This window comes from Eleutherodactylus coqui, chromosome 8, assembly GCF_035609145.1.
Source record: "Eleutherodactylus coqui strain aEleCoq1 chromosome 8, aEleCoq1.hap1, whole genome shotgun sequence".
Taxonomy (NCBI): domain Eukaryota; kingdom Metazoa; phylum Chordata; class Amphibia; order Anura; family Eleutherodactylidae; genus Eleutherodactylus; species Eleutherodactylus coqui.
Window position 1 is genome coordinate 158,144,989 of NC_089844.1, and position 24,943 is coordinate 158,169,931.

The 24,943-nt window shown below is 48.8% G+C and overlaps 1 protein-coding gene across 1 annotated transcript; it reads right to left on the reverse strand.

Annotated features, from left to right (window-relative positions):
* Nucleotides 1–1,239: 1,239 nt before the first annotated feature.
* Nucleotides 1,240–21,339, reverse strand: CD19 (CD19 molecule). Its single transcript, XM_066577883.1, has 13 exons — nt 21,181–21,339; nt 11,099–11,179; nt 9,429–9,698; nt 9,140–9,247; nt 8,720–8,750; nt 8,470–8,531; nt 6,907–7,014; nt 5,411–5,464; nt 5,202–5,255; nt 4,413–4,463; nt 4,228–4,317; nt 2,038–2,208; nt 1,240–1,330 (listed from the first exon to the last, which is right to left on the reverse strand). The coding sequence occupies exons 1-13, from the start codon at nt 21,326–21,328 to the stop codon at nt 1,290–1,292; spliced, it is 1,269 nt and encodes a 422-aa protein (XP_066433980.1). The 5' UTR covers nt 21,329–21,339; the 3' UTR covers nt 1,240–1,289.
* Nucleotides 21,340–24,943: the final 3,604 nt, after the last annotated feature.

Consider the following 24,943-nt stretch of genomic DNA (forward strand, 5'->3'; position numbering starts at 1 on the left):
AGACCCCCACTGACCCCCTAGTGCTCAGCTAGTGACCCCCCCAGTGCTCAGCTAGTGAGACCCCCACTGACCCCCCCCCCCAGTGCTCGGCTAGTGAGACCCCCACTGACCCCCCCCCCCCAGTGCTCGGCTAGTGAGACCCCCACTGACCCCCCCCCCAGTGCTCAGCTAGTGAGACCCCCACTGACCTCCCCCCCCCCCCCAGTGCTCGGCTAGTGAGACCCCCACTGACCTCCCCCCCCCCAGTGCTCGGCTAGTGAGACCCCCACTGACCCCCCCCCAGTGCTCAGCTAGTGAGACCCCCACTGACCCCCCCCCCCCAGTGCTCAGCTAGTGACCCCCCCAGTGCTCAGCTAGTGAGACCCCCACTGACCCCCCCCCCCAGTGCTCGGCTAGTGAGACCCCCACTGACACCCAGTGCTCAGCTTCCAGTCCGGACTCCATAATAAGTCTGTGTCTGATGTGTCACTATCTGATAAGGTATTAAAAGGTTTAGTTACACTATGATCTGACTTTGGACAGATGTGACGGGTGCCGGATTACCAAATATTGTGGATTATCGGATTGTCAAAGAAAGTGACCTGTAAGAGGAGAGAACCCGCGGTGAGAAACTACCGAACTAACATAGAATCTACTGAGATCCCTTTTGACACAGCAGACCATCAAATGCTGGATAGATGGATTTTTCCTGCGTGGCTCTGACTCCATTGCTTTTCCCTTATCGTTATTATGGTGATTTCTTTTTTTCCTTTTTTTGCGTCTTTTTGGAACATTCTTGGTATATAAAAGGGAATAACATTCTACTAAGAAGAACAGAATGTGTAACTTATTCCTTGTTTCAAGGTTCTGACCGTTTCAGTCCTCACAGCAGTTGTAAAGCAAGACTCTTCTGCTTTACCAGTCTGGACTCGTGTTACCACCTAGTGGCCAATGTAAAAACTGCAATTTTTCCAGAATAAATTTTTTTTACATATTAAAATAAAATTATATTCGCAATAAAAAAAAGATTTCTCCAAAAATGTCTCCTCTTTTTGCTGATGACATCAGTTACTCATTCTTGACTGACAAGAAATTCTTCAGTACTTCTACTGCAGGATGAAGACAGTAAAGTCATGAAGTGCAAGCTCTGCAGCCCAGGGATGTAACTAGTAGATCTCTTCATACATCTCCATAGAGGTGCGCCGCACATCCTCAGTGCAGCTTTGGTACTTGGTGATTCCGATTCTGACACCCCCCTGAATGTTCGGTCGTGGCTGCGGCGGGGGGTTCCTCTCAGTTTTGGGCTTCCGTCACAATTTGTTGGTTTCATAGGAAAGGTAAAAGTCTCCATCTGTCCAACCAGAAAAAGAGAGAAACGGTGAGAAGATCGGGCAGCAGAAAGAAACTCCCACCAGAAATAATACTATGCAGCGTCCAAAATAATGCCCTACAGTGCTCAATAGTACCCATATACAGTGACCATATACTGCCACCCCATAGTGCCCAAGTACTAGTACCAAGCAATTCCAAAATAATACTGGTGTACAGTGTCCATGTAATACTATTATATAGTGTCCATATAATATCACAACGTAGTATCCATACAATAACACTATACAGTATAATGAATTAGTCATGTAATACTGCCATACTCTGCCCAAATAACATTCCAATCAATTACTCATGTAATATTACCAGTATAGATTGCCTAAATATTACCACCATGCACTATTTAAATAACTGTGCCGCTACTAATATTGACATATATTCCCCATGTAATGCCTTCATATAGATTCAAATACCAGCCATACGGCCAGTGCCCATACAGTACCGCTATACAGTGCCCCATTACCATATGTATCCAAAGTAATAATGCCATACAGTGCCCCATTACCATATGTATCCAAAGTAATAATGCCATATGAAGCCGATGACAGAGCATCTATTGTAAACTGCCCTGCAGAGGCTTCCAGGGGGTAGAGGTTGTAGGGCGTTTACCCTGTTAGCCATCCCTTTAACTTGGCTCAGCTCAGAATTGGCCTGGTGGATGGAACCTACCTTCTTCTTGAAGTTCTGTGGATGCTTGCCAGGGCTGCTGATGGGCGGCAGGGTCGGCCACACTTGCCTTCCTGCCCTCAGGCTGGTCCTCAGTGGGTTTGTGTTGGGGGTTAAAGAAGCGATTGGCTTGGGAGTAGAGAGGGGTCTGCATGTTCTCATAGGAATCCGCATCTGTAAGTAGAAGATAGTAGAGATCCCCTCGATCACTGCTAGTCGCTGCAGGCTGGGGATTGACCTCGAGTGGACGAGGCTGCTGCATGGGGTTTTATGCAAGTAGTATCACTAGGTAAATTATAGTCACAGCAGCAATACAGTCAAAAATCAGCAATCAGCTGTGCTGCCTATACCTTTTCTTCTGTCCCTGTGTGCTATTTTCCTCCTCTGTCAGCCAGCCATGCCCCTGCCCTGCTTCAGGAAGTAGGTAAGTCACAGCAGTTGTGGAGCCGTCGCTGGTCACAGGGTCCCCGGCCTCATACTCCGCCCGGCCCTCTCCTCCCCGCTCCTCCCTTCCTGATTCCATCCTTCAGCCTTTACACTGAATTCCGCCTGGAAGTGAAAACTAAAGTCTCCACAGTAAGAAGTGGAAATCTAATTTACCCCCAACATGTCTCTCTGTTACCCAGAACTCTCTGTGCCCTGGGAGTGCCCCTCCCCTGAGGGTCTCTGATCTATATGAGCTCCCATCCTATATACTAAAATAAAGCAGTGCATTGTGGGAGCTCAGCTGTTAGGTCACATGTCTGACAATGGGGTGTTGCTAAATTGTCTGTTTCCAAGGACAACCGTCAGAATCTCAGAAGCTGCTCTTGGTATGACCAGAGTCATGCTTCTACCTGTGGGACAGTCCCAGATGTCAAGTGCTGTCCCGCTGCCCGGGAGGCGTGCCACAAGGCCACATTCCAACTGTATCTGCGTCCCCAGGTGGCAGATACAGAACACTATGAAGGAGCAGGGAGTCATCAGCTCCCTCCTGCACTATCCTTACTACCTGCAGTCCAGGGCTTCATAGTAGGAGACAATGTAGCCCAAACCTGATGATGTCATAGCTAGAGAATGATGAGGCGAAATCCAGCCCACCGCTTCCTTCACCTCAGCTGCTGCCCACCAACGCCTGGCTGCCCAAGAAGTTGGGTGAGGGGTCCAGGGAGGCACCATATATGGAATGTTTCAGTTAGGGGCATCAATACTGTAAGCGGGACACTATTACTGTGAAGCAGTCACTAAGAGGCTGTATTAACATGAGGAGGTCACCGAGGGGCACTAGTACTGTGAGCAGGTGACTAAGAGACACTAATACTGTGAGGGGGTCACTAACAGGCACCATTACTGTGAGGGGGTCATGGAGGGGCAATGTGGATGTGAGGCAGTTACTAAGGGGTACTATTGTGAGGCCTTCACCCAGGGGCACTATTACTGTGAGATGGTCACTGAGAGGCTCTATTACTGTAAAGAGTCACTAAGAAGCACTATTACTTTGAAGGGGTCACTAAGGGGCACTATTATTGTGAAGCAGTCATTAAGGGGTACTATTACTGTGGGGAGGGAAATAAGCAGCACTATTAATGTGAGAGGGTCACTGAGGGGCATTATTTCTGAGAGAGGGGGTACTGAGGGTCACTGTTGCTGTGAGAGTGTCTCTAAGAGGCACTATTACTGTGATGGGGTGACTGAGGGGCATTATTTCTGTAAGGGGGGTTACTGACGGTCACTGTTGCTGTTAGAGGGTCATTAAAGGGCACTATTACTGTGTGTGTGTGTGTGTGTGTGTGTGTGTGTGTGTGTGTGGGGGGGGGTGTTACTGAGGAGCACCATGAGTGTGAGGGGGTCATTGAGGGGCACTAGTACTGTGATGGGGTCACTGAGGGGCATTATTTCTGTAAGGGGGGTTAGTGAGGGTCACTAAAGGGCACTAATACTGTGGGGGGGAGGTGTCACTGAAGGGCACCATGAGTATAAGGGGGTCATTGAGGGGCACTATTACTGTGTGGGGGTCATTGAGGGGTACTCTTACTGTGAGGGGGCACAAAGGGTGCAGTTTAATGTTAAATGGGGCGTGACTTAATGCAGAAACGTTGTTGCTGCGCACAGCGTGGGAGTTATTTCGGTCAGCCGGGAGGTGAGCAGTAAGTTGTTAATCTCTGACCACCCACATGTTGGGCGCTACAGGCCGCATGAGTAGAAGCATCTCACCTTCATCTTGTGTTATCTTCTCCTCTGGAGGAGCTTCGGTTTTCATTCGTATACAGATGGATCCTTTCATGTCTTCGTATGACTGGGACCCTGAGACACGGGAAGAACATACATGAACTCATGCCATTATTATACTAGAGCACAGTCCTTCCAGTTACATGTAGCACATGTTTCTGAGCCCACACCTTCAGATCCATCTTTAATTTTTTCATTGGCGTTTTCATAGCACTCGCCATCTAAAAAACAGAACAGAATGTCAGCCACGCTATCGTCACATGACCCCCTGCTATTGTCACATGACCCCACACTATCGTCACATGACCTCCCACGCTATTGTCACATGACCCTGTGCTATCGTCACCTGACCCCACGCTATTGTCACATGACCCTGTGCTATCGTCACCTGACCCCACACTATTGTCACGTGACCTCCCACGCTATTGTCACATGACCCTGTGCTATCGTCACCTGACCCCACACTATTGTCACATGACCTCCCACGCTATTGTCACATGACCCTGTGCTATCGTCACCTGACCCCACGCTATTCTCACATGACCCCCCACGCTATTGTCACATGACCCTGTGCTATCGTCACCTGACCCCACGCTATTGTCACATGACCCTGTGCTATCGTCACCTGACCCCATGCTATTGTCACATGACCCTGTGCTATCGTCACATGACACCCCACGCTATCATCACTTGACCCCAGGCATATTAACATATTCCTCAACACTTCTGCCCTATTCAGCAATTCCAGCAACCTGATTGGTTCTGATTCACAATTCCAGCAACCTGATTGGTGATTAGGGCAGAAGTGTTGATGAAGATGTTAATATGCTGACCCCACGCTATCATCACATGACCCCCTGCTATCATCACATGACCCCACGCTATCATCACATGACCCCACGCTATCATCACATGAGCAGACGTCCTCATCCTCCTGTCGATCACTAACATCACTGTACCTAGAGAGTCCTCATGGTCATCGCCATCTTGCGTTGTGTTCTCATAGCAGCCACCTGCAGGTGAAGAGAGGGTATTACACTGCTATTTTCTATGAGGGGGGACAGAGATAGGGAGGGCAGAGAACAATGGAGGATGGGAATGACGGGTGAACGGAGCAAACAGCCCACAATGAAAATAAGTGGCAGAATATTTTGACTTCTTCACTCACCATCAGACACCTGATCACCTCCTTCAGGCGTCGGCTCCAGATAAGAACCGGCACCTGCGGATCACATAGAAATGACTTATAAAACAAGTAAAGGGGATGTCTGGAGCCCCAGGTGGGGCAGAGATTTGTACTGCTGCTGTGTACAGCTCAAAAAGGATTGCCAACCCTGATACATTGTAACAACCCCTCAGCTGTGCAAGTAGAACTAAGTCTCTGGTCATTAATAGTAGGGATCTTGAAATGGTGACGTTCATATAATGGCTCCTAACGGAACATGTCCGATTACTAGAGAAATGTTTTTGAGGCTGAACTGTCGGGGGAGATTGGGGAAGCGTGACACAAAACAACACGGCGGGAGACAATAATCTCATTTCCTCTTCTGTTCTGACTGTTGGAGGGGTGACAGACCTCAAATAAGTTTAGTGATAAAACCCAAGTGACTAAATACTGGAGGGTATAGAACATAGAGAAGAGGGAAAGGGCTGGAGGGTCACAGAAATGACCCCTATACATGTGAAGAATATAGGGACTGACAAACACCGCAAGGAGCATTCAACAAGTTCAATATGGGTCCCTGATCTGGTGGCCTAAGAGCCGGGGGTAGTAAAAAGACAGCCTGCCTTCTCCAGGGTATGTAGATACAAGACTATGCCGGTGAACTGAATCCTCCCCTCTTCCCTTGTGGGCCTCTACTACTGGTCATCCAACCTGATGACCATTCACCTCCACAGCCATTTGTACAATCCGACTCCATACTCAGCCCCAGGGGTCACCCAGGGATGGTTTTGAGGGGTGCCAACGTGGTCAATTGCCCAGGCACCATTTCCTAGGGTGCCACTAAAGGCCCCCATGTATATTAGACAAAAGTCATTAAACCCATCAATTTCACTGGGACCGAACAAATGTGAACAGGAACCTCCGAACTTTTCCCCAACAGAGGATGTTGGAGGAAGGATCAGGGATGTTGACTTTCAATACCTGATCCTTTTGTTCCTCTGGAGATAAGAGCTGTCTGGCGGCTACCATCTCTACTGTCCTCATGAAACATTCATGAACGCTCAACCAAACCGAGAATTAACGTGTAGTGGGAAGTCGCGAGAAATAGCTGACGGCCGGGCTGTTAAAGATCTATGGATGGGCACTTTACAATCTGAGCCACGGAGAACAAGTGGACCATGCAAACATTCATTGCACTGGACCACCAGGGACCTTACTGTGAACCCCATCACTATTTAGGCAATGTATGGTGGGACTATTTGGACACTGAATTACAATTTTATTGTGTATATAAATATATATAATTACAAGAACGGTCTAAAAATGGTGAGGGGCCCCACTTTACATGTGCCAAGGGCCACATCTTCTATATAACCACCATCGGCTAACTATCCATCCACAACCATTTATCCCAACAAGCAGTATATGCAGGTGTGAACGAGCCCTAACCCATTTCTGGCTGCTTCGGGGATTTCTGTGATTGATCAGCACTAACTCACCATCGGACAGGAAGGAGCTCTTGTTGGAGTAACAATCATCACTGACGGCTTTGGACAGAGTTACTGACACATTCTCGTAGGTGAATTCCTGATCTTTCAGGCCAACATCTGATCAGTGGAGACACAAAGCAAAAGAACATCATGAAGATTCCAGACGTTAGAAGGTGGATATTAACAAGATGATTGTCGTTCTTATCAGTATATCCATAAAAGAGGATGGGAAATAAGAAGATAAGGGAAAATTAGAACAAAGAACACGAGGAGAAGGAAGGAAAAGATAAAGGAACAGAAGAAGAAGGACGAGGAGAAGGAAGGAAAAGATAAAGGAACAGAAGAAGAAGGACGAGGAGAAGGAAGGAAAAGATAAAGGAACAGAAGAAGAAGGACGAGGAGAAGGAAGGAAAAGATAAAGGAACAGAAGAAGAAGGACGAGGAGAAGGAAGGAAAAGATAAAGGAACAGAAGAAGAAGGACGAGGAGAAGGAAGGAAAAGATAAAGGAACAGAAGAAGAAGGACGAGGAGAAGGAAGGAAAAGATAAAGGAACAGAAGAAGAAGGACGAGGAGAAGGAAGGAAAAGATAAAGGAACAGAAGAAGAAGGACGAGGAGAAGGAAGGAAAAGATAAAGGAACAGAAGAAGAAGGACGAGGAGAAGGAAGGAAAAGATAAAGGAACAGAAGAAGAAGGACGAGGAGAAGGAAGGAAAAGATAAAGGAACAGAAGAAGAAGGACGAGGAGAAGGAAGGAAAAGATAAAGGAACAGAAGAAGAAGGACGAGGAGAAGGAAGGAAAAGATAAAGGAACAGAAGAAGAAGGACGAGGAGAAGGAAGGAAAAGATAAAGGAACAGAAGAAGAAGGAAAAGATAAAGGAACAGAAGAAGAAGGACAAGGAGAAGGAAAGAAAAGATAAAGGAACAAGAAGAAGGAAGAACAGTAGAAGGAGGAAGAAGAGGAGGAGAAAGGACACAAAAGCAAAGAAGAAATGAAGAAGGAAGAGAAGTAGAAGGAAGAAAAGAAGGGAAAGGTAGATAAAGAAAAAGGGGATAAAAAATGAAAGGAAGTGAAGAAGTAAAAGGAAGATGATCAGAAAGAGAAGAATGAGGAAGAAAAGAAAAAAAGGAAAAAGAAGAGAAGACAGAAAAGAGGAATGTAAGAAGAAGGGAATAAAAGAATGAAAATTAGATAAGGCATCAGGATAATGAGGAGAAGAAAGGAGGCAATGGAAGAGAAAAGGAATAAGAAACACAAGGTAAATAAGAGGAGTCAGGGCTCATTCAGACGGGTAATAAAATTGCGTGGGTTTTGTGCATTGCGAGACGCACATGGGTCTATTCACATGGGAGATTTTTCTCTTGCAAGACAGAACAATCGCCGTATGTTCATTTGAGTCTTGCACAAGGATAGAACATGTAGACATGCGGTCTCTCGCACATCGCACAACCCATGGATGGAGTGTCCTGTGCGATGTGAGTCGCGCCTGAGAACGATGGGTGTGACTCGCACTCTCCCGTGTGAATCCGCCCTCAGGAATAGATGTAGCGGCGACCTCACACATAACGTCACCTGTCTCCTGGTTGATGGAGTTCGTGTAGACATTCCTGGCGGCTGTGCTCGCCTTGAAGAACCTAAAGGACAGGGGACAATATCAGTCTCTGGGTAACATACCGCCGGCAGATATTACTGTATATCAGGTGCTGGACGTGTCCTATAGAAATGTCCGGCGTCTCACATTCCATTAAAGGGAAAGGAAATGAGATGCCATTGGTCTGGCGGGCACAGGGTGGTGGCATTCATGTATGTAGTCTACACTCACCTGCTCTTGGCCTGTCTCCTCACCCGCTTCCCTATAACAAAACATATAACATAATCATCACTCAGCTTTCTGTAGACTCCGAGCTGTAAATCAGATTTGTCATTCAGGGGTCTATGAAGTCTGGCCGACAACCCCTCTGGAATATAATGGCGGCCATTTGGTTGTCACTCAGCTTTCCTAGAAGCAGATAGAATTAAGGACTCAACTGAGAAGGTCCACCCCTGAAGATGCTGGCAGTATCACAATAGACTATTATATCATGACTGGACGCGAGCACTTCTAGTTATGGGGGGAGCTCTACGGATTGGAAGAGAAGGCAGGAAATAATTTACACAATGGAGTGAAAGGTAAATCTTTTTGAGCATTCCTACAAGAGGGATATATACAGTACAGGTCATGATACAACAACGTAACACGCACTGCGTTTCATGCTTATGAAGCCACCCATGATCAGCAAGCAGAACAGCTCCGAGGACAATGCCACAACCACGATGATCCAATATCTCTCCTCCACGAACCGCTGCCAGCCTGTCAGGAAATAACAATGTACAAGTCAGAGTCTCCATCATAATATCCCATGTATTGTGCCGATTCATAGGGCTGTTGATTGTATCCCCGCTCTCCCGTGCACTAATATCAGAGACGACTCTAGTGAGGAGTGAAGTCGGCCCCATGTCCGCAAGCTATATATATGGCTTCTTTAGATTACCTGTCATACTTTGGGGTAGAGTTGGCCACCGACATGTCCAGTTTAACTTCTTTATCATTACTTCATCACAGCAGGAATATTTCCCATCTTCAATGAAGGAGGTGATGGAGAAGGACAAGTTGTCCCTCTCAAACACGACGTTCAGCCGAACCTCTGATCTTTGCACCATCGCAATCATTTTGCCACCTCTAAACCATTGCAAAAGGGTCCAGTTCAAAGGGGCACGGCAGGCGATCCATTCCATCTCGTTGGACTCATTGCTAAACATGTCTGTGAGGGGTGGAAAAAAAGGTGTAAAACATTCTTGGTCACCCATCTTTTTATCCCCTCACCAACACAGCCGCTACTGCATCACCCTGTAAGTCGTTCCTCGAGATCATCATCTCCCAGGACTTGGGGCAGTGACCTATGGCAATGGCAGTAGTAGAGTTTCTCCTTAGAGAGAGCACCTAAAAGGTGTGAAGAGACTTATAAGGCCACGCATACTCCTCTGGGAAATATGCAAATGGAAGAATGAAACAGTGCCTCTGTAGCACCACCTATTGGAAGGCAGTATTCTTGCAAGTCAATGTCAGACCTTGTAACAATGACTGGGAATTTAAACCAAAGCCATATTTCCCAGAGGACCATGAATGGCCTTATAAGTCACTTTACATCTTCAAGATTATGGGAACGATAACATCACTGACTGATTATCTAAGTGGATTGGGGAGGACTCTCCTGCAGTGGCAGCTTCATATCACCACCGGGCCACACATTTAATAGACCCCAGACAATGCCCACCCACTCAGTCCATTCCAAATATGTCAACCAACTTCATTAGATACCATATGAAGAACAAACAAAGGAGTTATCCACCAACACAAACCTGATTATGGATGCATTCACGCGTCACTCATTTTGGTGCAGATCTGCAGTAGATTTCACCCCTTTAATTTTAATTCAGTTGAAAGCGTGAAATCATTTGAATGCACCCTAATGAGGTGGTAAGAAAGATAAAAGCCTTGGTTGGAAGCCTCCTCGCACCTTCTTCTTCCTCAGTTCTCTCATTTCAGTCCAAATAGGCTGACAGACTGGTTGCTAGGGATATGTTGCTTGATAACCTCATGTACAGTATTGTAGTTGTTAGGTAATGTATCCTTAGTAACTAGACTGGAATAAGCCACCTGCTAAGGTTTTTTCCCATAGCCCAATGAATGTAGGAACAATTGTTTGTTTGTCCGGTTATTGGGCTGTGTGAAGCTGGACTCAATCAGCGGAGACATCAACCTGGGAAGTCTTTCACAGGGTGATGGAAGTGGCCTTTTTAGGGCGTGACTAACCTAGAGGGTGTGGCCTATCCTATAGGATGTGGCTAACCTAGGGCAGGAAATGGAAGAGAGAGAGAGGGGTTGACAGAATGAAAGACTGTAAGCTCGAGTCGTGTTGTATACTTGGGTTGCCAGTAATGCTTTGGTATATTTAGTACACCAGATCATTATTGGTAACCCATTGTGTTCTATAGAAGTTTATACCATGTGATACTACAACTCCCAGTATCATCTTATCAATGGTAAGGACATGCTGAGAGGTGTAGTACATCCAAGTGCAATGCAGTGGACCTTACATGTCACACAATACTGATGTGACGCCATAGGAGTCAGAATACACCGTGACACTGAGTGACTCACATGGGATGTCCTCCCCACTCCCTTCTTTACTGCTCCATCTGCTCCAAATGTCCATCACTTCTTCGGGTACTTCTCGTCTCTCTGAAAATAATACTATAATAATAATACTACTAATAATAATCAGACATTGTATCAGTTGAAAATCGCACTACTCGCTGTGCCTCAGAAATCAACAATCATCTACACTGTGCAGAAAATACACACCATGTCCCCAGAAATAAATGATAATCTATTATGTGCCCCTGTAATAAATTATACTATATGCATTGTTCCCGTAATAAATTATACTATATGCTGTGGCCCTCCTGTAATAAATTATACTATATGCTGTGGCCCCCCTGTAATAAATTATACTATATACTGTGGCCCTCCTGTAATAAATTATACTATATGCTGTGGCCCCCCGAAAAAAAAATTATATGCTGTGGCCCCCCTGTATTAAATTATACTATATCCTGTGGTCCTCCTGTAATAAATTATACTATATGCTGTGGCCCCCCTGTAATAAATTATATTATATGCTGTGGCTCCCCTGTAATAAATTATACTATATGTTGTGGCCCTCCTGTACCTCCAGTAATACATTATACTACGCGCTGTGCCTCCAGTAATAAATTATACTACCTGCCCCCAGGAATTTTTTTTTTCTTGGCTATCGGGGCCAGACTATCATGTTGACTTCTTTTAACCACAACTCTCCCCATCCTGCCGCTACCTCCAATGCCCTCCACACTGTGCCCTCCACAAATTAATAATGTCCTCTTTGTTGCCCCACACTAATAAGGTCCACCCTTCCCTAATGATGCCCCCACAGTAATCCAGCATCCCCTATGTAGCCCACACAGTAATTAGGTGTCCACCATGTGGCCCCCACAGTAATCAGATGTCCCTCATGTGGGCCCCATGGTAATTAGACATCTCTTAGGTGCCCCCCCACGGTAATTAGCCATCATGTGTCCCTAATGGTAATTAGGCATCCCCCATTGATGCCCCAATGCAGTAAAATAAAAAAAATATATAATATGCTCACCTCTTGGCTCCCCACATCAGTGGCTCCTGTCACCCCCCCAACAGTCTCTGCTGTCCTCTGGCAGCCGGTCACATGATCTGACCATGTGATTGCTGTGGCCAATCAGCAGATCAAGTAACTGCAGTTTTAGGAAGAGACTAGTGGGGACAGCGACCAGAAGAGTAAAGGAGAGCTGAGTATAGTAATTTATTCCTTTTTTTTGACAAATGACTGTGTGATAGGGTAGGAGAGGGGGCCCTAAGCCCAGGTGTCTTTCAGGAAATACAGGTGATGATATGTACTATTGTTCGCCCCCCACACATTCTGAATCGGCCCGTGTGAAGGCCAAGTTGCCAATCTTGTTGATGTCTGCGTTATCTGGTTTACATTGAACCGTGTAAAAGGACTTTTACTCCTCCTTTCCAATCTCATTCAGCGTTACTCTTCAGATTCTTCTAGAAATGTTGTTGGAGTGTTCCTATAAGCAGAACATAGTGGAAGCGGCACACCCGATCACTTTTTGCTTCATCATACTAATATTACTGTTATATTTGGGGATATGAGAATCGTGTTATTTCGGCACTCTGACCCCCCGAGCGCCAGGTGGGGTGCCCTGATTTTCCCGCACCCCACTGTCCCTGCCTACTTGCCTCGGCCCTGGCTAACCCCAGGCGGACAACTGGACGGCGGTCCCTGCACTGGCTAGGGACCTGGCGACTGACAAGATGTGACTAACTGATGGGGGGAACAGAGTGCCGACAGAGAAGGCAGATGGAAATGACCAACAGAACATACAGAGAAAGCAAAGCTGGAAATGGAAGCTGACAGGCAAACTAGAGGCTGAACCAATAACTGGCAGTGAGCTCAGGACACTGCCAGCCTTTTAACTACAAGACTCCGCCCCAGGGGCAGAGAGTGGGAGGAGCCAGCTCCACCCCACTGCACAAGAGAGGTGGAGGAGTGCGGGCGGCGCCCTACGGGCGGACATGCCCACACCGCCGCACACCAGCCGCTCCACGTCGCCGGGAGAGCCCCGACGTCAGAGCTCCAGGACGCCGGAGCGGCGCGCGCTGACCGCGGGACCCTGCGCCGCCCTGCATGGTAACATTACCCCCACTCTGACGGGGAACCTCCGGGCAGGGACAAAAGGTTTCAATAAAGACTTATGGAACACCCTGTGCACCCTCCATGTAGCTGGCAAACCTAGTTCGTAGGCGAGCGGGTTCACCACACGTGTAATGACAAATGGACCCACGTAACGTGGCGCTAGCTTCAAGGATGGGACCCTCAATTTGAGATTTCTAGAAGACAGGTATACCTTCGGTCCCACCCTGTAAGGTTCAGATACAGACAGACTCTTCCCACTACGCAACTGTATACGAGTCCCCGTTGCTTCCAAGTTTTTCTGTACCTCTTTCCATACTCTCCGAAGCGTATCTGTGGCGACATCAGCTGCAGGACAGACCGACGGAGTAGGGATTGCTGTAAGGAAGCGAGGATGCTGACCGTATACACAAAAGAATGGAGATACCCCAGTGGAAGAACAAGGGCGGTTGCTTAGTGCAAACTCTGCTAACGGCAGGAACTCTGCCCACTGATGAGCCTTTTTGCTAGCAAACAACCCTAAATATTGCACTAAATCCTGGTCCTTTCGCTCAGTCTGACCATTAGTTTGCGGGTGGAATGCTGAAGAGAAGGAAAGCGACGTTCCCAGGTTTCTACAGAAGGCACGCCAAAACTGCGACACAAACTGAACCCCGCAATCAGATACAATATTTTGGGGAACCCTATGTAGGCGAATTATTTATTTTACAAAAATCTTGGCAAATTCTTTTGCCGACGGTAGCTTCTTTAACGCCACAAAATGTGCCATCTTTGAGAAGCGGTCGACCACCACTAAGATAGTGGTGCACTTCTGGGATTCTGGTAGATCAGTGATGAAATCTACCGATAAGTGTGACCATGGACTGGAAGGAACCGGTAGTGGTCTCAGAGGACCCTCCGGAGAACGCCGCTGACTCTTGTTGCGAGCACAGACCGAGCATTCCCTAACAAAGTTGCGGATCTCCTGAGACATGCCTGGCCACCAGAAGTGTCTGGAACAAAGATCCAGGGTCCCCTGAAACCCTGGATGCCCTGCGAGAACCGACGAGTGAGATTCCTCCATGACTCAAAGACGTAAGGTCTCTGGCACAAACCATCTGCCCTCCGGCACCCCCGAACGAGCGTCCTGCTGAGCATTCTGTAGTTGGGGGAGGAAGTTAGACTCTACAGCTGCCATCACCACGCCAGGTGCCAAGATATTCTTGGGAGTCATAGTCTCCCTTTCCGGCACCCCGAAACTCCGTGACAGGGTGTCCGCCTTCACGTTCTTCTCACATGGGATATATGTCACAACAAAATTAAACCTGGTGAAGAACAACGCCCATCTGGCTTGACGAGCTGTGAGTCTTTTGGCATTGGCGAGATATACCAGATTCTTGTAATCAGTATACACGGTAATTGGGTGTCTAGCACCCTCAAGATGGTGTCACCACTCTTCCAAAGCCCATTTGATAGCCAGTAATTCACGGTTACCCACGTCGTAGTTGCGTTCTGCTGAATTAAACTTCCGCGAGAAGAACGCACATGGGCTATACCCAGATCTCCCACTGACTTCCTGCAACAAGACTGCTCCTGTCCCCACCTAAGACGCATCTACCTCAATGAAAAAGGGTAGTCGTGCGTCCGGCTGTATTAGTCGTAAATGCCCTCTTTAGATGACTAAAGGCCTCAAGGGCTGCAGGCGACCATTTTACCAAGTCGGCCCCCTTCTTAGTCAGATCGGTCAGGGGTTGCGCAATAACTGAGTAGTTCCTAATGAATTTGCAGTAAAAATTTGCAAAACCCAAGAACCGCTGGAGAGCCTCAAAGGGGTTGTCTCACAAAAGCAAGTGGGGTTATACACTTCTGTATGGCCATATTAATGCACTTTGTAATATACATCGTGTATTAAATATGAGCCAAACAGAAGTTATTCACTTACCTGCTCCGTTGCTGGCGTCCCCGTCTCCATGGCTCCGTCTAATTTCGGGGTCTTCTTGCTTTTTTAGACGCGCTTGCGCAGAAGGGTCTTCTCCTTCTGGTCGGCCCGGGCACGAGCGGCGTTCTGGCTCCGCCCCTTCTACGCATCATCGCGTAGCTCCGCCCCGTCACGTGTGCCGATTCCAGCCAATCAGGAGGCTGGAATCGGCAATGGAACGCACAGAGCCCATGGTGCACCGTGGGAGAAGACCCGCGGTGTACCATGGGAGAAAACCGCAGTGCATCCCTGGGAAAGGACCGGCGGCCATCTTTGGAGAAGAATTTTATAAGTTCATCTTTCATCACATCGGTGAGTAGCAAGCGGTTTAAAAAACGCTTTAAAATGCTATTTTATGCCAGGGGGGTGACAGGGGGAATGGGCTAATGTAAAATTTTGATGTTTGCCGCGAGACAACCCCTTTAAGGTTGTCTGGTCTGACCCATTGGGAGATTGCTGCTACTTTATCAGACTCCATCTGAATCTCCATGGGTGAAATCACATAACCAAGCAAAGATACTTTTTTTGAACCAAATGTACATTGCTCTAACTTGACAAAAAGTTGGTACTCGCGCAAACGGGTCAGAACCAACCTCAGGTGCCACACATGTGTATCCCAGTCAGGAGAATACACCAGAATGTCATCAAGATAGATGACCAGAAATACCCCCAGGAAGTCGTGGAAGACCGCGTTCATAAAACCGTGAAACACAGCTGGGGCGTTACAGAGTCCGAAAGGCATGACCAGACATTCAAAATGTCCTAAAGGGGTGTTGAACGCCGTCTTCCATTCATCTCCCTCTCTAATGCGAATTAAATTGTAAGCCCCCCTTAAGTCCAGTTTGGAGAACCAGTGGGCCCCTACCACCTGATTCAACAAGTCAGGAATTAGGGGCAAGGAGCACTGGTTCTTCACTGTGATTTTATTCAAGGCCCGATAGTCCACACAAGGCCTCAATGTCCCTTCCTTCTTCTCTACAAATAAGAGACCTGCCCCGGCAGGGGACCCGGCCGGCCGGATATGTCGTTTGGCCAGAGCCTCCGAGATATAGGACTTGAGGGACTCATGCTCACGGTCCGACAGATTGAAAATGGCTCCCTTAGGGATGGGACTGTCGGGAATTAGATCAATATCACAATCCCACTCCCTATGCGGAGGCAGAGCCTCAGACAGTTTTTTGGAGAATACATCCTGAAAGTCCGACAAATACTCCGGAATAAGCACCGGCTCTACGGAGCACACGGCTATAGTAGATAGGTGACTATGACAGGATGATCCCTAATGAGTCAATTCCCGGGTTGACCAATCAAATTGGGGATTGTGCAGTGCCAACCAGGGCATACCAAGCACCACATCAACCGACATCTTTTCCATAACCAGGAAAGACAGTTCTTCCGAGTGAAGGATCCCCACCGTGAACTGTAATCCTGGGGTCCATCATCGTACCAGGCCAGTAGAGAGAGGAGTAGCATCGATACTAGTAAAATGAATTGGCGTTTTCAGCGCCACAAATTCAGCCATCAGGGGTCTGACAAAACGCAGGCTTATCAGGTTAGCAAAAAAAGTAGAATATCCCACCTTGTCTTCTTGTGCTGCAGTTTTAGTCCCGTAAGCAGGTATACTCACACGCCTTCACATTGCCATCCGGCTAACTTTGGCTTTAGTTTAAACACTTATATTCAGATGCAGGAGTTCGCGTACTCTGTCTGTTAAGAGCACTAAATCACTGAAATAAAAGCAAGGTTTTTCACGACAAGCCGGACTCCTGCATCTGAATATAAGTGTTTATCAGGTTAGTGGCTGCTCCGGAGTCAATAAACGCCTGCCCTGGTCAGGAAAAATTCCGGAATCTCACCTGACAAGGTACCAGAAGCTTAGGAAGTACCTGAAGTCCTAGGCGATCCTCCCTACAGTCGCCTAGGACTCGGAGTTCCGCCGATTCAGACTGCGAGCGCTGAAGCCTCAGGGGGCAGGTGATCACCCGATGTCCAGCTTTCCCGCAGTAGAGGCAGAGATGATGCAACAAACGAATCCTGCGTCGCTCCTCGGGGTCAAGCGGGTCCACCTCCATCGGCTCGGGACCAGCGGTTGGTAAGGACGAAGAGGGAACAGGACAGACGACCTCCCTGACTCTATGGGCCTGTCTATCTTGCTTCCTAGTCCTGAGCCTCCTATCTGCCTTTACCGCTAGCTCCATAGCCTCTCTTAAGGACTCGGGAACGGGATGAGAAATCAACAGGTCATTTACCGCATCCAAGAGGCCCTGCAGAAAAACGTCCTTCAGAGCGCTATCGTTCCATGCAGTATCACCCGCATAGCGTCTGAAGTTGGAGCAATAATCCTCCACACAAAGCGACCCCTGGTGCAACGCCAATAACCGGGAAACCGCCAACCCCTCTCGGTCCGGTTCGTCGAAGATGCCCCCGAGTTCCTGACAAAATGCGTCCATGGCCTGCAGACAAGGGGAACCGTCGGGGATGGAAAAGGCCCAGGTGTGGGCAGAGCCCCGCAGCTGGGACATTATCAGCCCGACCCTCTGAGCCTCCGACCCGGAAGAACGGGGACGCATCCGAAAAACAGGCGACACGCCTGTTGGAAAACAAAAAACTTGTTCCTCTCCCCAGAGAATACCTCGGGAAGAGGGCACTTGGATTCGGGACTGGTTGAGGTATCCGGCCCTTGTGACAACCCCCGCTGCTCCTGGGCCGCCATGCGAGCGAACAATCCTGGACCACGGCTTGCAGCTGGGTCGCGAGGGAGTTGATCGCCTTCATGAAAAAACCTGTTTTAAAGGACCAGTTATTATGTTACGGCACTCTGACCCCCCAAACACCAGGTGGGGTGCCCTGATCTTCCCGCACCCCACTGTCCCTGCCTACTTGCCTCGACCCTGGCTAACCCCAGGCGGACAACTGGACGGCGGTCCCTGCACTGGCTAGGGACCTGGCGACTGACAAGATGTGACTAACTGATGGGGGAAACAGAGTGCCGACAGAGAAGGTAGATGGAAATGACCAACAGAACATACAGAGTAAGCAAAGCTGGAAATGGAAGCTGACAGGCAAACTAGAGGCTGAGCTGAGACAGCTGCAGACAGGACCGACTAGATGCTAGCAGAACCAATAACTGGCAGTGAGCCCAGGACACTGCCAGCCTTTTAACTACAAGACTCCACCCCAGGGGCAGAGAGTGGGAGGAGCCAGCTCCCCCCCACTGCACAAGAGAGGTGGAGGAGTGCGGGCGGCGCCCTACGGGCTGACACGCCCACGCCGCCGCACACCAGCCACTCCACGTCGCCGGAAGAGCCCCGACGTCAGAGCTCCAGGACGCCGGAGCGGCAGGCGCTGACCGTGGGACCTTGCGCCGCCCTGCATGGTAACACGTGTTGTGTAGACCCGCCACATCCTGTGTTGCTAATTACCACACTGAGGTGTGCGAGCTGAAGAGACCCCATGTGTAAGACGATTATATGAGGATTAGTCCTAGCTGATTACCCGGAGGACAAGGCAGGATGGGTTTTTAACACTTTCTACCTTGTCTTTCCCCGAGTACGCAATGCTCAATGAACACCATGTACTAAAAGGTGAAAGTGGAAGTGTTTCTTCCACTGCACGAGCCGGCAGTCATGTGACCGCCTGGCTTCCCTGCTCCAGCAGAGCTGGAGGGTCATACTAGACCCTGGCCAGCTCTGCCAGTGACTAATGGCACTATAGGGGTTTGTATCCCCTGTAACTATGGATGCCCCAGCTACAGTGGGAAAGTATCAAATAAAAAATAAAACAAAACATGTGAATGTCCCCCAGAGGTTTAACATTACAACATGGGGGCATGAGCGTAACTATAGGGGATGCAGTTGCACCCGGTCCCAGGAGCCTTAGGGGGCCCATAAGGCCTCTCTTCTCCATATAAGAAGCCTAATACTATGAATAAAGCATTATAGTTGGAGGCCCTGTTACAGGTTTTGCCATGGGGCCCAGAAGCTTCAAGTTACGCCTCTGCATGGGGGACATAGATAGTAAAAAGTATAATTCCATAGATCAGTAAAACCAAATTACAGAATAAAACAACAATATATACATAAAAAAGAAAATAACACAAAGCAGACGCCAACCAAAACCGTCACTACATGCGCCCTGTAAACCAAACCCATACATACTATATAGCAAAACGTCCGAAACAAAATGAGGAACCCGATCCTGTACTTTTTAGCTTAAATATAATAATTAAAAACAAAAACTATAAATGTTAAAAAAATTTTTTTTTAGCTTTTTACCCCCAATAAAATTAAAAAACGGGGAAAAAAAGTCAATGAAAAAGATAGTTAAAATTAGCCCTATATGTCACGGAAAAAAACGCAGCAAAAATAGTTTTAGTAGCTAAAGGAAAAAAATAGGGCAGTAAACCGCCACATAGGTAAAATCTCTAAAAAGTGTCTGGTCCTTAAAGGGGTTGTCCCGCAAAAGCAAGTGGGGTTATACACTTCTGTATGGTCATATTAATGCACTTTGTAATATACATCGTGCATTAAATATTGGCCATACAGAAGTTATACACTTACTCCTTCCGGTGCTGGTGTTCCCGTCTCCATGGCGCCGACTAAAGCTGCCTTCTCCCTGGATTAGACACGCTTGCGCAGTCTGCCCTCTTTTGTCCCGCTCCGGCGTGCTCGGGCCGCAGACGTCTTCTGCGCATGCGCAGAAGAACTGTGCGGCGCGAGCACGCCGGAGCGGCCCCATTCAACAGAACAGAAGAGCAGACAGCGTAAGCGCGTCTAATCGAGGGAGAAGAAGGCTTCGGTCGGCGCCATGGAGACGGGGATGCCAGCACCGGAGGGGGTAAGTATATAACTTCTGTATGGCCAATATTTAATGCACGATGTATATTACAAAGTGCATTAATATGGCCATACAGAAGTGTATAACCCCACTTTCTTTCGCAGGACAACCCCTTTAAGGGTTTAAAAAAAAAATATATATATATATATATATATATATGTGGTATGAACTAGGTCCATAAAAGGCCAATCTATCAAATTAAGACCGGGGTCACACGGTTGTAAGCGTAAAACCCTGCGTGAGCAACCACTGTGGAGCTGGTGGTGAGTCGGCCTATCACCATATTGTACTGCGCAGCTCACGCACGCTGTCGTGCAGTCTTCCGGTTTTGTATTTTTAATTCCCCGCGCTGACGCTTTGCAACGACGCATATATACACCACCATACACAGTTATAGAGAACAATGGGCTCTCTCATGTGTAATACGTGGCAAAATACAATATGCATTCTTTTTTGTGAGAGAAATAGTAATGTATTTAATTGCCTGCGAATTACCGCATATCGCACGTGCGGACATCATGCATATAAGGGCTTATTCAGACGTGCGTATATCGGACGGGTCATCACACCTGGCCGATATATGTTATCCCTCCCACTCACTGGCTCTCTGCTTCTCTTCTCCCATCCGAGTGGTTTGCAATGGGAGTGGGCGGAATGGGGGCGGAGCTAAGCTCCCGCCCTTTGTCCATAGCCAGGAATGGGAGTGGGCAGGACAGTGACCTTGCCCCCCTCCCATTGCGTACGTTGGAGTGGAGGAGAGTGGCAGAAAGCCGGGGAGGGGAACTGCTTAGATCGAAACGTATATCAGCCGAACGTCAAAAATGCGGGCCGATATACGCTCGTGGGAATAAGCCCTAATACTCAGCCTAATGCATTATTTAACCCACATGGTGAAAGTTGCCAGAAAAGGAAAACAAAAACGCCAGAATTGTGCTTTCTTGGTCAACACGTTTCTAAGAAAAAATGTAATAAGAACTGATCAAAAAGTCGTATGTACTCCAAAATGGTACCAATAGAAACTACAGGACGTCCCACAAAAAAAGAGATCCTTCTTCAACTATGAAGAATAAAAAGGTTCTGGCTCTCAGAAGATGGCGGTAGAAAATATATATATTTTTCCAGAGATATTTTATTTTTTAAGAGTAGTACGGCAGGGACCTGTGTCTCTTGTCCTACCTGTGGGTATGACTGTGTAAGTGCTGCTGGCCATGTGGTCCACAGAGCAGGAGTAGTTGGCAGAAGTGTCCTCACCGTCACTGGGAGCAGGCACAATAGATGGGATATAGGTGTCCAGCATCAGGATGGTCGGTGTCATCTCCACCATCACCCAGGAGGTGTTGCTGTTCTCTTCCATCTGCAGCTTCAGCGAGACGGGACTTGTGGAGCTCCAGCCGCAAGGCAGGGAGAGGGAACCTGACAGACACAAGGTAAAGGGATGAAACCTGACAGCCACAAGGCAGAGAGATGGAACCTGACAGCCACAAGACAGAGAGATGGAACCTGACAGACACAAGGCAGAGAGATGGAACCTGAGAGACACAAGGCAGAGAGATGGAACCTGACAGACACAAGGTAAAGTGATGGAACCTGACAGCCACAAGGCAGAGAGAGGGAACCTGACAGGCACAAGGCAGAGAGATGGAACCTGACAGGCACAAGGCAGAGAGATGGAACCTGACAGGCACAAGGCAGAGAGATGGAACCTGACAGGCACAAGGCAGAGAGATGGAACCTGACAGGCACAAGGCAGAGAGATGGAACCTGACAGGCACAAGGCAGAGAGATGGAACCTGACAGGCACAAGGCAGAGAGATGGAACCTGACAGGCACAAGGCAGAGAGATGGAACCTGACAGACACAAGGTAAAGTGATGGAACCTGACAGCCACAAGGCAGAGAGATGGAACCTGACAGGCACAAGGCAGAGTGATGGAACCGGACAGGCACAAGGCAGAGAGATGGAACCTGACAGACACAAGGCAGAGAGATGGAACCTGACAGACACAAGGCAGAGAGATGGAACCTGACAGACAAAAGGCAGAGAGATGGCGCCTGACAGACACATGGCAGAGAGATGGCGCCTGACAGACACAAGGCAGAGAGATGGAACCTGACAGACACAAGGCAGAGAGATGGAACCTGACAGACACAAGGCAGAGAGATGGAACCTGACAGACACAAGGCAGAGAGATGGCGCCTGACAGACACAAGGCAGAAAGATGGAACCTGACAGCCACAAAGCAGAGAGATGGATTTCCAGCCGCAAGGCAGAGAGATGGTGCCTGACAGACACAAGTCAGAGAGATGGAGCCTGACAGCCACAAGGTAGAGAGACGGAGTTCCAGCCGCAAGTCAGAGAGATGGAGCCTGACAGCCACAAGGCATAGAGATGGAGCTCTAGCCACAAGGCAGAGAGATGGAACCTGACAGCCACAAGGCAGAGAGATGGAACCTGACAGGCACAAGGCAGAGAGATGGAACCTGAGAGACACATGGCAGAGAGATGGAACCAGACAGCCACAAGGCAGAGTGATGGAACCTGACAGGCACAAGGCAGAGAGATGGAACCTGACAGACACAAGGTAATGTGATGGAACCTGACAGCCACAAGGCAGAGAGATGGAACCTGACAGGCACAAGGCAGAGAGATGGAACCTGACAGGCACAAGGCAGAGAGATGGAACCTGACAGGCACAAGGCAGAGAGATGGAACCTGACAGGCACAAGGCAGAGAGATGGAACCTGACAGGCACAAGGCAGAGAGATGGAACCTGACAGGCACAAGGCAGAGAGATGGAACCTGACAGGCACAAGGCAGAGAGATGGAACCTGACAGACACAAGGCAGAGAGATGGAACCTGACAGACAAAAGGCAGAGAGATGGCGCCTGACAGACACATGGCAGAGAGATGGCGCCTGACAGACACAAGGCAGAGAGATGGAACCTGACAGACACAAGGCAGAGAGATGGAACCTGACAGACACAAGGCAGAGAGATGGAACCTGACAGACACAAGGCAGAGAGATGGCGTCTGACAGACACAAGGCAGAAAGATGGAACCTGACAGCCACAAAGCAGAGAGATGGATTTCCAGCCGCAAGGCAGAGAGATGGCGCCTGACAGACACAAGTCAGAGAGATGGAGCCTGACAGCCACAAGGTAGAGAGACGGAGTTCCAGCCGCAAGTCAGAGAGATGGAGCCTGACAGCCACAAGGCATAGAGATGGAGCTCTAGCCACAAGGCAGAGAGATGGAACCTGACAGCCACAAGGCAGAGAGATGGAACCTGACAGGCACAAGGCAGAGAGATGGAACCTGAGAGACACATGGCAGAGAGATGGAACCTGACAGCCACAAGGCAGAGTGATGGAACCTGACAGGCACAAGGCAGAGAGATGGAACCTGACAGGCACAAGGTAAAGTGATGGAACCTGACAGCCACAAGGCAGAGAGATGGAACCTGACAGGCACAAGGCAGAGAGATGGAACCTGACAGGCACAAGGCAGAGAGATGGAACCTGACAGGCACAAGGCAGAGTGATGGAACCTGACAGCCACAAGGCAGAGAGATGGAACCTGATAGCCACAAGGCAGAGAGATGGAACCTGACAGGCACAAGGCAGAGTGATGGAACCTGACAGACACAAGGCAGAGAGCTGGAACCTGACAGACACAAGGCAGAGAGATGGAACCTGACAGACACAAGGCAGAGGGATGGAACATGACAGACACAAGGCAGAGTGATGGAACCTGACAGCCACAAGGCAGAGGGATGGAACCTGACAGGCACAAGGCAGAGAGATGGAATCTGAGAGACACATGGCAGAGAGATGGAACCTGACAGACACAAGGTAAAGTGATGGAACCTGACAGACACAAGGCAGAGAGATGGAGCCTGACAGCGGCAAGGCAGAGAGATGGAGCCTGACAGCTGCAAGACAAAGAGATGGAGCCTGACAACCACAAGGCAGAGAGATGTAGCCTGACAACCACAAGGCAGAGAGATGGAGCCTGACAACCACAAGGCAGAGAGATGGAGCCTGACAACCACAAGGCAGAGAGATGGAGCCTGACAGACACAAGGCAGAGAGATGGAGCCTGACAGACACAAGGCAGAGAGATGGAAGCTGACAGACACAAGGCAGAGTGATATAGCCTGACAGCCACAAGGCAGAGAGATGGAGCCTGACAGCCACAAGGCAGAGAGATGGAGCCTGACAGCCACAAGGCAGAGAGATGGAGCCTGACAGTCACAAGGCAGAGAGATGGAGCTTGGCAGCCGCAATGCAGAGAGGTGGAGCCTGACAGCCGCAAGACAGAGATAATGCAGCCTGACAACCACAAAGCAGAGAGATGGAGCCTGACAGCTGCAAGGTAGAGAGATGGAGCCTGACAACCACGAGGCAGAGAGATGGAGCCTGACAACCACAAGGCTGAGAGATGGAACCTTAAAGCCACAAGGCAAAGAGATTGAGCCTGACAGGCACAAGGCAGAGAGATGGAACCTGAGAGACACATGGCAGAGAGATGAAACCTGACAGACGCAAGGTAAAGTGATGGAACCTGACAGCCACAAGGCAGAGAGATGGAACCGGACAGACACAAGGCAGAGAGATGGCGCCTGACAGACACATGGCAGAGAGATGGCGCCTGATAGACACAAGGCAGAGAGATGGAACCTGACAGCCACAAGGCAGAGAGATGGAACCTGACAGGCACAAGGCAGAGAGATGGAACCTGACAGGCACAAGGCAGAGTGATGGAACCTGACAGGCACAAGGCAGAGAGATGGAACCTGATAGCCACAAGGCAGAGTGATGGAACCTGACAGACACAAGGCAGAGAGATGGAACCTGACAGACACAAGGCAGAGAGATGGAACCTGACAGACACAAGGCAGAGAGATGGAACCTGACAGACACAAGGCAGAGAGATGGAA

Bases quoted from the DNA above. Each gene is read 5' to 3' on its own strand.
- CD19 (XM_066577883.1), bottom strand. From the start codon at position 21,328: ATGGTGGAGATGACACCGACCATCCTGATGCTGGACACCTATATCCCA. The intron at 11,180-21,180 runs GTAGGACAAGAG...TATTATTTTCAG, and splicing joins TTACACAGTCATACCCACAG to AGAGACGAGAAGTACCCGAA. The intron at 1,331-2,037 runs GTAGGTTCCATC...CTGGTTGGACAG, and splicing joins CACAGAACTTCAAGAAGAAG to ATGGAGACTTTTACCTTTCC.